Source organism: Pleurodeles waltl, chromosome 12 (genome assembly GCF_031143425.1).
Source record: "Pleurodeles waltl isolate 20211129_DDA chromosome 12, aPleWal1.hap1.20221129, whole genome shotgun sequence".
In the NCBI taxonomy this organism is placed as follows: domain Eukaryota; kingdom Metazoa; phylum Chordata; class Amphibia; order Caudata; family Salamandridae; genus Pleurodeles; species Pleurodeles waltl.
The window spans coordinates 600,138,791-600,154,157 of NC_090451.1; the positions used below are offsets into that span (position 1 = coordinate 600,138,791).

Sequence of the window (15,367 nt, forward strand, 5' to 3'; positions counted from 1 at the left end):
GGAGTGCTGCAGGCTTTTACTGGCAATGTTCGCTTTGTTCACAGCAACAGCTGTGAACAAAGCCTCACGGAGCCCGAGGGGATTTTAATCCCCTCGGGCTCCGTGAGCAATTTGTTTTTTTTCATAGAACATTCTGCCCTGAGTGGCAGAATGTTCTAATAGCCTTAGAACCCGCCGTAGCGGGCTCTACCGGCTATTAAAGGCCCTTTCCCTTGTTAAATGCCCTCGCCTTCGGCTCGGGCATTTAACGCGGGAGCGGGCCTTTAATAGCCGGTAGAGCCCGCAACGGCGGGTTCTAAGGCTATAGTATCGCTTACCTGTGTGAATTCAAATGACTGCAACATGAAATACAGAGATTTTGTGGAACGCTCTATGGCCATCCTAATCAAGTATTTAAGTCTCCTGTTCGACTGATTCAGAATATTTGATTTGCAAAACTATATGAGTTGGGCTTGTAATCTGAAAAACCTGCTCATATGATGTGTTGAGTGCGTTTTGCACTCTACATCATGTGAGTAGGAAGGAAGATTTAATGCCTGGCTTTATTTTTTTGTAAATTAAACATCCTGGAGGAATTTCTTCAGAAACATAAAGCATGCCCACTGCACCAACATTCTCTATTCATGAGTGAGCTTGATTTCGTCTTTCTTCATTCTGTATTTACCTTTGGATTTTAAACATGTTATTAGTTTATGTTTCTCGATCTAAAAAGTGATTTATGCAATGTTTTTAGAGCCTGGATTCATGCACAGACTCACCTCTGTCACTAACAACTGTCCCTGTTCTAATCTCACTCACTTACTACCATCACAATTTACCTTCCTATTTTTTGAGTCACTATTTAGTTGGCTTTTCAAACTATATTTGGTTTTACTGCTGGGACCTATATTAGGACTTTATTTGTTCCTTGTTTGATTTATGTATCAACCTGTACTACAGTTACTGAATTCCATTTGGACTAGCTTAAATTGCTAGTGCATTGTCTCATAGTTACCAAAAGACTACATGCATTCATATTTTTAGAATACTGCCAAGATGTAAGATGACAGCCTTCATCATGCGTTGTACCATATGGGGTACGTACTTTAAGAAAACAAGAACTGAGTGATAGGAAGAACAAGCCTCTTATGTAGGAAATATCGGGCTATAGGACATGTCAGGAAAAAGGACTGTATTCGCTGCTCGCTATTGTCCAATGAATTTAATTCCTAGCTCATGGCTTAAAGAAGATATTTCCTCTGTTATGGAAAAGTCATCTGTTACCAGGTGTTGAGTTGTCTGCCAACCTTTGAGAGGACTTCGATAAGCTTTTTTGCTATGTAACAGTACGCATAAATGGCTTCCCTATGCCACCATGACCCTGGCAGAAAACATCACATGCAGCACAGAGCCAAATCTCACTGGTCCTTTCCGAACCAGAAAACTGGGGATATCTTGAGTTTAATTTGACTGATTTATGCATTTTGCAGGAGTAAGAAACATGGAAAAAGTTGAGGAGCCTAGAGGTTCTAACATTCAAAGGTCAGCAACTTGAAAATGCTTAAACTATTCACTTATCTGAGAGGGCGTATTACTTTACTATGATGTATTACTAAGAGGGTGCTCTAGAGCAGCTTTAACAAAGTGTAATATGTTTACTGTTTCTTTCAGAAAAAAAGACGACTTTCCACTGAAGGTGCTCATCTGAGTCATCTGAAACTGTCTATGACGGTGGACTTGGGTGACTACTTTCTGCATGACTGTACTTCTAAAATACATATACTGCTGCTTATTTATTGGCAGACTGGAGAAAATATGTTCTGTAGCTTCCAAACGGATTACTATTCTTGAGTGTATACAAAAAGCCTGCTTTTGAAGCAGTGAGTAATTCTCTACATTCTTCTAATTCGGTGTTAAGGATGTAGTAGACAACCTTTACAAACATTTACCAACAGGACTAAGGAATATAACATCTGTTCATTATAAAAACGAGGCTGATAATTGTCACTTGGTGTTTAGTGGAGAGCACAGAGGTGGGGCTTTTGAAGCAGAAAATGCTTATCAGTGATTGCTCTAATCATTGAAAGGGCTCTGTCATTTACCACACTGAAGAGGATGCAGGATAATAATGCAACATGCACCGATTTACATGGGACCTCAGGCTGGTATCTTGAGACAGGATTGCCTTCTGAATCTAAATTCAATGCAGTCAGATCAACATATTCCATGACTGCCTGTCTGAAGATAGTTATTTTTTAGAACCCAGAAGGGATTTTCATTCAGTCAGCTTCTCAGAATATCATTTACGTATGTGAGAACTTGGGGAGTTTTACCACTATTGCGTCTACAAAGGGTGGGAGTAGTAGTTGATATTCTCCTGATTAAGAACCTTTTAACCCGATTTCCATTTTCCTCTCAAGTTGTGTCTCACAGCTACAGATGATAAAAAAATCATTATTTAAATCAGAAGATAACCCTTCATCATACAATGGGGTCCGAAAATCAATGCTCCCTCTAACCTAATCTTTCCATCAAAACACACGTAATCCAGGCGCCAAGTATCTAGGTCTAGCTCAAGATGAGGATGATTTGCAAACATATGGATTCCTCATAATGTTCCTGAGAATACTTGTGAGGTTTCCTTCTAGAAACCGAAGTGGTAACCAAAAGAGGAACCAGGCTGACAGTAATGTTTCCACTGGCAAACATGTCTTGTACTACATGGCCTACTTTATGACGTGGAATAGTTCTACACCTAAAGCTGAGGATACTGTCCCTGAGGATACAGCTAAGGAAATCAAGAAGGCTCAGAAGGAAGGCACAAGGGATTTCTCACTGCAAGTTATGCAGCCTTTTATTATCTGACCCATACATAATATAATTTTAAAAAGGCTAGGCTCTGAAAAAAGTATGGAAAAGCAAAAGATTGGGGTGTTGCAACTAAAAACATGAAACAATGAAGAAAGAGTTCTCAAGAAAAAATATTGAAGCTGTAGCAAAACAACAGCTGTGGTCAAGCAAAAGACAATTATCTCTAAAAAAAAAAAAACAGGTTAGAACCAAAATATGGAGACCTAGATCAACCTATTCCATGACTCTCAGAAAGAAATAAGTAAGACCTATTCTGAGAATAAATTGTCAAGGGATCCTTCTGTAGTGGTAAAAAACATAGATCACAACAGCTGACCATGGCTGGAACATTCGCACACTATAATGCTAAGGAATAGATTTACTAACATTTTGCACTGGGTTTACACCACAAAAGAGATGTAACTCAGCGCAAAATGTTTATTTGGGATATGGATTCTAAAAGTTGTCTGGAAGTAACACAAAACAGAGCTTTTCAATGCTTTGCATTACTTTGAGTCAAGGTGTTGTTCTGTGGGTGGCAAATTGGCTTTCATATAGAACCACCCATGTTTTTTGTACACAAGGACCTATTTACTAACAAAGGTAGAGAGGACTTTGCTCCAAAAAATGAAAGCTCTTTGAGGCAGACGTTAAAATGGAGAAAAAAAATGTATTCCTCTAAACTTTTCTGACTTTGCACAGGTGCTGCACTGCACAGCACTCATCCAAAGTGGGAACAGTTTTAAAGTTTGTCTAATCATACTATTTTGTGTTTGTATTATGGTGCAAAGGTGTGTGTATGGCACTCGGCAGGCTGATTGTGTGTTTTTGCGGGGAAGAGAGCAGGGGCACAATACCTTAGTGGATATTGCAATGTTCTGATCTCCCTCTTCCACACAACGCAGTGCAGCAACTTTGGTAGCTGGGGTGCATTGCATGACAACTTCTGCCCTCATGTCTTCTTACAGACACACACTCACACCGAAAAAAACGTTTAAAGAGTTCTGACATCATCCCTTGGCTAATGGGGATATTCAGAGTATATGGGAATCCCTAACCAAAGGAAAGAGTCTATTTGCACTTACCCATATAACACTGGAAGAGCACTTCCCTTGACATTTATGTCTTGTGTCCATAATGCACATATACCACATGGGTATACAAGGTGCACCTTCTTATGATACATATTAAATAAGCCAACTATCTTTTTTCAAAAAGAAACGGTTGCACTCTCTGGAATGGTCATATTTACAGCTTTACGATACGGAGCCTGTGCAGCGGCACATTATGGTTTCTAGTTGGGCACCAACCACACCAAGGAGGATGATGCCCACACAGGCTCCGTAATGTAAAGTATATATATACGTATAGATACGCAGCCTGTATATATATATATATATATATATATATATATATAAAACGACACCCTGTTCCAGACACCCTGTTCCAGGGATCTCCTCTTGCTTTTCTTTCCTTTGTATTTTCTGGTACAATCCTCCTTCAGGTCAGCACTTAGCAGGCTAGACTAATGAGCTTCTTTAGCAATTGACAACCCAAACTAAAAAAGGTCTCAGCGATATGATGGTCCTTTCCATTACTAGGGCCTGCAAACATGCAGTTCCCTGGTAGGGGATCTGTATATTGTAGCTGGTGATACCACTTACTGGGGCGAAAAATGTACATGAAGATTCCAGAGCACAAACTTGCAATACCAAAGAGATCGGATATACCCTAAGAAGGACCCCATGGTCTCAAAATTCCATCCACTCTATTTTTAACACAATTTGTCTGCTGAATAAACAGTAACACCATACCAACATAGCAAGCCCTAAAAGGTGAATTCTTCACTTTATGCTGAAGCTCGCCACAGAGCACGAGGAACTTTTTTTCATGATGCCAAAAGTACGCTCGCCATCAACACAGTAGTTCTGGAGAATGGAATGATTAGACTGAATCCCTCCTTAAGTCATGTACTACTACATAGCTAGTTACCATTGCCATGGCCTACCTTTCATGGTGCACAAACCTTAAAGAGGGCCTACAGAGGAAACTGGCACTTCAAAAAACAATACAAAATGAGATATTATCCTGTAAATGAAGGTTTTGATTACTAAAGAAGATGACCTAGAAACGGCTGCTTTTTCATCACTGTGAAGGTGAGACAGCTACGCCTGCTTTCTTTGAATACCCTCTTAGTTTTGCTTATCTTTTGCCCCACCTTTAAAGGCATCTGGTTAATGCTGAGTTTTTTTTATCACTGTGAAGTTGAGACAGCTACGCCTGTTTTTTCAACTTAATTTTCAACTTCTTTAAATATCCTCTTAGTTTTGCTTATCTTTTGCCCCACCTTTAAAGGCATCTGGTTAATGCTGAGTTTGGCAGTGTCCATGTTTGATGCTGCTCTCCATGACTTTTAGCACATTTCAGTCATCACATGATCAGAGGCCTCTATTCTCATTTGTTCTGCTTTCCTTAGGTCTTAATACATGCCCAGACATCTAACAGATACTGCGTGTTTCCCCGTTAAGTAGAGGGATATGCAATTCCTTAGCAGTGCCGGAAGTAAAAAGCAGAGACATAGAACAATGAGAGAATCTTGCAGAACGTTAGCTTCTCTCCTCACCACAATGGCTGCTAGACATTGGAACACAGGCCACTGTTTAACTATAGGGGTGAATACACACTGATATGGATTTCCAAAACTACTGGATACTTCAACTGAGGTTTCCTTTTTTAAATTCTATTTGAGTACATTTCTATTCAGTTCTCTAGGTATGGAGTTGATCTTCATCAAGTAAAGCTCCATCTATGTCGTCTTTGAATGCAGCACCCCTGAAGGCTTGATTGGAGAGCTCCCAGAAGCTTTGCTTTAATATTGTGCTTAAGTTCAATGGGAACTGGTGAAGAACAGACCAGCAAGTGTTTCTGCTACTTGACTGGCACATAGTAATTGGGATACGCTGCTCATGCAAGACATCAGCGCATGGACCCCATTCTTCATCCCACCAAAATGCTGAAGCCGCAGTGAAACTTGTTCTTCCAGTAGTTCATGAATGCCCCCAAAGCCAGGGTGACAGGTAATGGGGGAAGCTTCTTCTCCAGCACTCCGCCAACACAACAGTTACTGTCCACTGAACCTATAGGGAGTAATGAAAAACAAGCCAATGTTAATGATTGCCCTCTCCTTACAGGGTGTTTAATAAGACACAAGACGTATACCTCAGAAAGTTTAACCAAGGATCTGTCATAAAACTGTACTAGTGGCCTGATTTAATGTTGACATGAGGCCCTTTTCTCCGCCAGGGAGTCAGAGTAATTCACTTTGTCGCCGTGACGGAGGTGCTGCCTGCCAAACTGACAAATGTCCGCTGGTCCACCATTACTATGGTTCCTGCCAATGCATTGTAAGTTTGACGGACGACTCTGTCAACATGACGCAGCTGTACAGCAAATTTACAATGTTCAGTAAGGGGAAATGAAAATCGGCTGTATGTCGGCCCATCTACATTAGATGGGTGAACATACAGTCAAACTTCTGACAGCCTTCACTCCATCAAGCCACTGGAGGGGGTTGACCACAGCGGAGACAGAATACTCTCTGCTGTCTTCAAAGTTATGATCCGCCAAATTCTAAATCGGGCGGGCGAACCATAATGTTGGCAGAGATGGAACTCTGTTGCCACTGCAACATAGTTCCGTCTCCATCATTTAAAAATCAGGTCCTAAGTTGTTAGTGGACCCCCTATGTTGCACATATTTGATCCATCATAATATTCGTTTCTTAAATGCTGGAAAATTTACCATTAAACCATCATAATACATTTTTCATTACATTCAGTTTATCAAATTATGCCCAGCAAAACCGGGTGATGTAAACTATATAGTCCATCAAGTGAAGATGTGTGTACTGGTGATGCCGGCCATCAATATGTCACAAAAGATGACAAAGCCTTAAAGAACATAGTGATGCAAGCCCAGGGTGAACGAGGTATGATGGCCAGACAGGACATGGCACAATGTGCTCTAAATGAGTCGTTAGAGTGAAGGGTTGACAAGATGTATGGGTGATGTACTAGCTCGGTTTGGTACGTGGCAATGGCTGGCATGCATATCAGTTAGTAGAGCACCAAGAAATCACTCTTCATGCACTAGGAGAGTTGTGGATGAAGAAAGAGTGCAGCAGATTTGCAATGAAATTCACAAGTAAAGTTGTCTTTGATGGGCTGTGTCAAGGTGGGACTGGGACTGCTACGCTTGCATAGCAATACATTAGAAATGAAGTAGGTAGGGAGTAGATTAATGACATATATGACTGCTAAGTATGGCATCATTGGTCGGTCCAGGACTTGCCCACTGACAAGGATTTGCCAATGCTTAGAATTGGAAAAGCACAAATACCTCTCAGAAGCGAATTAAAAGATGCTGGTGTTAAGGCAGAGTAATAGTGTACATGGTATTACAAATACAAGGCACTATTCCCATTCCTTAACTGGGCGATTAGGAGCTATAACATCTGGAATGGGGAACAACACGGGGAAAGCAGTATTACCACACCATTCCAGTATTTAATTCTCCCGAACTGCGGTTTATTTCCAGACATATTTCCATCTGTTTTGTGCAGGTTTATGGTGGTCATTACAACCTCTGCGGTCTTTTTGAAAGACGGCCGAGGGACCGCCGTGCTGAAGACCGCTAGTGCAGGCGGTTTTCCGCTCGGCGTATTATGATTGCTGGCAGCCCTCCGTCCTTTTTCAGACGGAGAGCCGCCAGCAGCCATACTGGCGGTCGGCGGGGAAGTGGAGGTTGCTCCACCTCCACCATCCCGTCATCAGAACACTGCCCACCGAATCACGTTCCGTGATTCGGCGTGACGGTGTTCTGGTGACGGGATGCTGGCGGTGGAGCAGCCCCCATGGATCCCGTCCCCTCCCGGAGGATCAACGGACCAGGTAAGTTGACCGTCCGTTAGGGGAGGGGGGTGGGAGGGTGTTGTGTGCGTGCATGTAGGTGTGCATGTGAGTATGTAGAGGGGTGCGTGAGTGTGTAGGCATGTGGGGGATGTAGTGTGTTTGGAAATGTGTGCGTGTCTGTATGTATGTATGTATGTATGGATGTGTGCGTGTATGTCTGTATGTGGGTGTGCGTGTATGTGTGTTGGTGGTGTCTGCATGCGTGTAGGGTGTGTGTCTGTGTAGTAATGTTGGGGGTAGGGGGGGAGGGGGGTCCTGCTTCCTTTGGGGGGTGGTGGGGGTGGGGGTAGGACTCGGGGTGGGGGAGACCCCTATCAGTGCCAGGGAAGGAATTTCCTGGTACTGATAGTGCTTACCGCCATGGATTTCATGGCGGTTCCCAAACCCATGAAATCCATGGCAGTCAGCAGGGTCGTTATACCGCCGGTGGTCTTGTGACGGCCGCCGGACTGGAGACCCAAGTCTCCAGCCCAGTGGTCATCTCCGCCCTGGCGGTCGGAATGGAGAAGTGGCGGATGACCATGGCGGTAACCGCCATGGTCATAATTCCATTTTTTTCCCGCCAGCCTGTTGGCGGTATTACCACCACTTCTCCGCCGACCACCAGGGTCACAATGAGGGCCTATATGTTTTGAACACCGTGACAGTTGAAATGTTGATTCGGCAGCCCAATCACTATAAATGTTCTTAGCAATCCCAGGTAGTTATGTTTGGCGCAGTCCTTGCTATACATCTCTGCTTTCACAGACATCAATATTATAATATTGACAGGTGTCCCAGGTAAAAACTTTGTCTTTTTTCCCAGGGAGTAATGTTGGCAGCAGTCCCAGGTATAGAGGATGTCAGTACTCCCAGGAAGTAATGTTGGCAGCCCTGCCAGCTCTAAATGTTGACAGCACTCCCAGGCAGTAATGATGAAAGCCTCCCAGATGTAAGTGTTGACAGTTCTTCCTGGCAGAAATGTCGACACCCTAACCAGCTATAAATGTTGAAGGCACCCATAGGCACACATGCTGCCTGACTCCTTGGCAGTAATATCTGTGGCACTCCAAGGGACATGCACTGGAAACACTCTATCGCCACAGATGTTGGCATCACTCTTGCGTATAACTATTGACGATGCTCCTAGTACCAATGCTGACAGCACATCCCTCTGACATATGCCCTGTCAGTCATGCATTCTACCAGAACTCAGAGGTTTAAATGCTGCCAGCAGTTACCAGCATATTAACTGACATCATTACCTTTTACAAACATCAGCAGCACTCTCAGGCATCATTCTACCTTTACTCCTCCGGGCCTCTTCTTGACCTATCTCCCGCTCACTATCAATACCCCCGTGTCATCCTCCACACAAAGTTTATAACATATTTATCATTGCAAGAACTCAGCTGATTTCTTAGAGTTCTTCAGTTTTTCCTCCTAACCTCTGCTTGATCTTTTTCACGTATGTCCCACACGCCATGTTATCCTCTGCACCATGTTTATAATCTTACTTATACCTTATAGTTAGGAATCAACTAGTTTCTTCAAGTTATACTACTGCATACAATACTCAATTGTCCCTGTTTGCTTTATATTGAAAAGTACTGACATACTATCAGGGCATGAGCAACACATAAATCCATTGAATTAATAAAGGAATAAAGTAATTGAAGAGTCCTGCTGGGTTAGAAAAAATACGAAAAGCGGGGGCGGGATTCAGTGCCTGCAGTGGCAAAGGCTGTGCTGAGTAAGGGGTTTGGCTGCAGGCCAGGACCAGTGGCCAACAGCCTGCCGTGCACGTCATAAGGCTATGTGCAGTGGGTGGCTGACTTCTGGCGTGTGATTGGAGGCAGGGTGGGGAGATTAGCTTTATGGATCGTAAAATCATTTTAACTTAAAAAACAATGTGGAAATTCAAGGTTAAAGTGGCTTATTAGTTAGGCATGGTAATAATAACTTACTTTGCATTAAAATAATGCGGAAATTCACTGAAAAAACGAAGGTTAAAGTGATGTTATATTTAGGTGAAAACATCAGTTTAAACACAACATTTTAACCTAAAAACACTTGACATTTAACAGTTATAGTTTCAAGTAATTATAAATCGTGCCCTTGCCATGCACTGCTTATGACCTCACATATTACAACACTCCTGGCATGTTCTGCCACATCATTGGCGACAACACTGTGTATAGCAGGGGCAAGAGTTATAGTAACTTGAAATAACTAATACTGTAGAATTTCAGTGTTTTTTCTAATTTAAAACGTTAAGTTTCAACTGGCATTTTCACCTAACTATAACACCACTGTCACCATCGATTTTTACAGTGATAAAATATATATATATATATATATTTTTCACTGAAAAAACTAAAGGTTACAGGGACGTTATAGTTTATACTTAGGAAACAGAATAATTTAAAATACCTTAGAAATTCACTAAGAAAAACATACGGTTACACAAACGTTATAGATAGATTTAGAATTTACACACATAAAATCAAAGACAATCAGCAGTTATAGTTACACCTATCTCCACAAACTATAACTCATGCCCTATGGTAACTATAATTTGTGCCCTGCCATGCACAGTTTTCTTAGCAATAATTTCACTGAAAATGTTGCAGTGATATTAAAATTATGTCACAGAACATGTGATGTAATATGTGGGGTAATTAGTAGTGCATGGCGAGGGTGTGAGTTATATTTACTAGGCTGTAGTCATGTCTAAAAACCCTATTGAAAAATTGCATGGGGAATGTGCGTTTTGGGACCCTCCCCCTTTTCTCGGATCCTGCTTGACGAGGCACCCCAAAAGATTCAAGACAGAAGCCGAAGTGTGTGGCAAGCTGGTTTTGAAAATTTCCTGAGGATTCGCATAACGGGGCCAAAGTTATTGGCAAAACAGAAAAAGCTTTACCTATGGAAACTAGGTCCTAACTATAACTATGTACTGGTGACTGACAGGAGGTGTTTATATTATTATTATATATATAAATATATATATAATGCATTTTTATCAGGCTTACCTCTAAAAACCACATTGGCTTTGGAGATGTCCAGCTGGTAACCAAAGGCAAAAGACGTCTCCCGTAACCTGGTATTGGCCTCAAACTCCACGCCGACCTGGATCTATATATAGAAAGAAATATGAGGTTATTAACCTGAAGTGATAGCATTAAAACTACGTCTTTTTATAATACAGCACCAGAAAAGGATACCAACAACAATGAAAAGAAGAAAGTCTTAAGAAGATTTTACCTGGTCATTGGCTTTGTGGTAATAGCTGGCATGAGCGCCACCATAACCAATGTTCAGTGTTGCCACCCAGTTCTGAGCTGGAAGATAAAACAAAGGCATAGACAACAGATGTGGGTGGTCTGATAGTGTAAAGCTTCAAAGACAGAAACCAGAAACCAAACAAGAAGTAATGAGACAGATGTGAACTCGAAGGCAAGGGGCAGAGAGACGTTGATTAAACCAAAAGCACATAAGACTGCTAGACAAGAAAAGTAGAAAAGGTGAAGACCAACAAATGGCATGCATGACAAAGAAAACTGAGAAACCAATGACGAGTGAATGAGGTGGATGAAGGAGACAATAATAAGTAAGGATTAAATGACAAATGCAAGAGAAACATAAACATGGCAAGAAAGAGAGAACAAAGGAAAACAGAAGATTTTGACTTGAAAAATAATAAATATGGAGGAGAGCTGAATGTCAAAATATTGTAGTCAGCAATATTATGTGACGAAAAATCTTGTGTTCTAAATTTCTTTGACAAAAATACTGTCCCATTGAGTTTAAATTTTTTTATGATCAATTCCACAGGACAATATTTACATATCCTATATATAGAACACAATTCACAGACTGACAATGTTCTGACTACAGCATCACCTGGTGAAAGAGCACTAGGAAGGTGGGGAAGGGAGGACGGACTGAGCATGAAGGAAGACATAAGAAAAAATGAGAGTGCAGAGAATACTGGAAATGATGGACAAGAACAGAAAGGAATCGTAGGTGAGAAAACAGACTTGTTGAAGAAGTCATGGAGAGCAAATGAAAAGGAAAAGGCAAAGCAAAGCAATACAGGCAAGTTGGATCAGAAGACCAAAGAAGAGTGAAGCCATGGAAGACCGAGAGAGACCGATGAGAAAGGTAAGAAGAACAAGTTACTTACCTTCGGTAACGCTATTTCTGGTGGATACAATAGCTACCTGTGGATTCCTCACCTTATGAATTCACCCATGTGCCAGCATCCGAAGGAAAATCTTCTTCCCAGCTCTCCACGTCGACGAGGATGTCACAATTACACGGCTCCACGTGACCCCATCTGACGTCACCGTGCCAATAAGAGGTCCTGGCCGGCGTGCTGACGTCAGTTTCACCCATTTTTTATGTGCCTTTGAGGCGAACAGGTGAGAACCGACCCCACAATAACTCCAATAAATACATATATACATAAAACTTCCATGATGCAATATAATCAAAACCATAATTTATATATACAGGAAAAAGATCAATATATACATACACCTATACAACCACATATCTTAGTGCAACCAGACAGGCAACGGGGAGGCGGATGGGACTGTGAGGAATCCACAGGTAGCTATTGTATCCACCAGAAAAAGCGTTACCGAAGGTAAGTAACTTGTTCTTCTGATGGATACAACTACCTGTGGATTCCTCACCTTATGAATAGAGTCCCAAAGCGTACCGCACTCGGAGGTGGGAGCCTGCCTGGTTACACCAAGAAGTCCTGCAATACAGATCGTGCAAAATGGCCGTCCCTCCTAACCTCTGAATCCAAGCAGTAATGCTTTGCGAAGGTGTGGAGAGACGCCCAAGTTGCTGCCTTGCAAATATCCACCACTGGAACCCCTCTTGCCAGGGCCGAAGTAGCGGACTTAGCCCTGGTGGAATGGGCTCTGATACCCTCAGGGGGAACTTTCTTTGCCAACGAGTAGCAAATCTTGATACAAAGAATTACCCACCTGGAGATTGTTCTTTTATGGACTGCTCTGCCCTTCCTCTGTCCAATATACCCCACGAACAGCTGGTCCTCCAGATGAAAGTCTTTCGTCCTTTCAATATAAAACCTAAGCGCCCTTTTAGGGTCCAAACGGTGGAGTCTCTCTTCCTCCTTGAAGGGGTGAGGAGGAAGGTGGAAAGATGGAAGTGTAATGGTCTGCCCTATATGAAAAGGAGTGACAACTTTTGTCAGGAAAGCCGCTCTGGTTTTCAACACCACTTTATCTGGGAAAAACAAGGTGAAGGGGGGTTTAACAGAAAGAGCTTGAAGCTCACTAACCTGCCTAGCCGAGGTTATAGCAACAAGAAAAACTGTTTTAAGCACCAGAAACCTTAAAGCGCATTAGTGCATGGGCTCGAAAGGTGACCCCTTTAAAATCGTTAAAACAAGATTTAGGTCCCACTGAGGTACATGCAAAGGAGTGGGAGGAAACCTATTAACTAAACCCTTCAAAAACCTAATCACAATAGGCGATTCAAACAATGAGGGCTGATCCGGGAGGCAAAGAAAGGCTGACAGAGCAGCCAAATAACCCTTAATTGTAGCCACTGCACACCCCTTCTTTGCTAAATCTAAAGCAAATAATAAAATATCAGAAAGGTGGGCCTTCAAAGGATCAATTAGCTTTTCTCCACACCAAGCAAGGAATTTTGCCCACCTGCCGCATAAACGGTCTTTGTGGAGTGTCGCCTGGCCGATGAAATAACATCCACTACATCTGGTGGGAGAGAAAAGGAACTCAGGTTGCCCGTTCAATCTCCAGGCATGAAGGTGCAGGCTCTGGAGGAGGGGGTGTAGAACCTGCCCCTGCAACTGCAAGAGGAGGTCTGCCCTGAGAGGGAGACGGAGCAGAGGGCAGAGCGAGAGTTGGAGAAGGTCCGTGTACTACACCCTTCTTGGCCAATCCGGAGCTATCAAAATGACCTGAGCCTGATCTTGGCAAATCTTCCTCAGAATCCGAGGGATCAAGGGTATGGGGGAAATGCGTAAGGCAACTGGTTGCACCAAGAGATCTGAAACGTATCCCCCAAAGCTCCTTGCGCCGGATACTGGAGGCTGCAGAATGACAGGCAGTGCGCGTTCTCCCGAGTGGCAAACAGATCTATCCTTGGAGAACCCCACATCTGAAAGATGTGCAGGAACAGATCCGGATGGAGACGCCACTCTTGATCGGCCGAAAAATGCTGACTGAGAGTGTCCGCACATACATTGAGCACTCAGGCCAGATGATTTGCTATCAAGCAAATCCGATGGTCCTCAAGCCAGGACCAGAGACGCAGAGCTTCTCTGCAGAGAAGATACGACCCTACTCTTCCCTGCTTGTTTATATACCACATTGCGGTAGTGTTGTCCGTCAGGACCTGAACTGACTGACAGCAACAGGACGGGAGAAAGGCCTTGGGAGCCAAACATATCGCCCACAATTCTAACAGATTTATGTGAAAAGTCTGTTCCACTGGAGACCAACGACCCTTGATCTCCAGGTTCCCCAGATGAGCTCCCCACCCTAGAGTGAAAGCATCCGTCATGACCGTGGCCACCGGAGGCGGCAGTGAAAACGGCCTTCCTTGAGAAAGGTTGCCGTCCACAGCCCACCATCGTAACTCAGCTGCAGTGTCTCTGGAGATCGTTATCGGCTCCTCGAGATCCCATTTGTGCTGAAACCACTGCCTGCGGAGGCACCATTGAAGAGCCCTCATGGGCCAACGTGCATGAGTGATCAACAGAATGCAAGAAGCGAACAGACCGAGCAGGCGTAAGACCTTGAGGACTGGAACAACCGCTCCATTTTGAAACATTGGAATTAACGCCTGAATGTCCTGAATCCGCTGCGGCGGAGGATAGGCCCGATTCAATGTTGTATCCAGTACTGCCCCTATGAACAGGAGGCGTTGAGAGGGCTCCAGGAGAGATTTGGGTACATTTATTTTAAAAAAACAGACTGAACAACAACTGAGTTGTCGTCTGCAAGTGACGCAACACAAGCTCTGGAGACGAAGCTTTGATCAACCAATCGTCCAGATAAGGAAATACCGATATCCCTTTCCGTCTGAGACTTGCTGCCACCACTGCCATCACCTTTGTGAAGACTGGAGGTGCTGAAGTAAGACCAAATGGAAGGACCACAAACTGGTAGTGTTGCGACCCTACCACAAACTTCCTGTGCGACTTGAGTAAAGGGATATGAAAGTAAGCATCCTGCAAGTCGACAGACACCATCCAATCCTCTCTGTTCAACACCAGAAGTAACTGTGCCAGAGTCAGCATCTTGAATTTTTCCTGTTTGAGGAACAAATTCAAAATCCTCAGGTCTAGAATGGGTCTCAAACAACCGTCCTTTCTGGGGATCAGGAAGTATCTTGAATAACAACCCTGACCCCTGTCCTGCTCTGGAACCAACTCCACTGCACCTTTTGACAACAGCATCTGAACCTCCTGCTGCAACAACAGGAGATGGTCTTCTGAGCAAAACGAGGGACGGGAGGGATGGGAGGAGGAAGCTCCTGAAAAGGGAGAGCATATCCTTTTCTCACAATGATTAGAA

At 43.2% G+C, this 15,367-nt stretch overlaps 1 protein-coding gene across 1 annotated transcript in view; it reads right to left on the reverse strand.

Annotated features, from left to right (window-relative positions):
- Positions 1-4,315: 4,315 nt before the first annotated feature.
- TOMM40L (translocase of outer mitochondrial membrane 40 like) overlaps positions 4,316-15,367 on the reverse strand; it is a 265,960-nt gene continuing 254,908 nt past the window's right edge. Inside the window, exons 7-9 of the mRNA XM_069217818.1 lie at positions 11,046-11,122; positions 10,814-10,916; positions 4,316-5,966 (exon numbers count right to left, since the gene is read on the reverse strand). Of these exons, the coding sequence (XP_069073919.1) occupies positions 5,827-5,966; positions 10,814-10,916; positions 11,046-11,122 (320 nt within the window). The 3' untranslated portion in view covers positions 4,316-5,826. The remainder of the gene's footprint in view (positions 5,967-10,813; positions 10,917-11,045; positions 11,123-15,367) is intronic.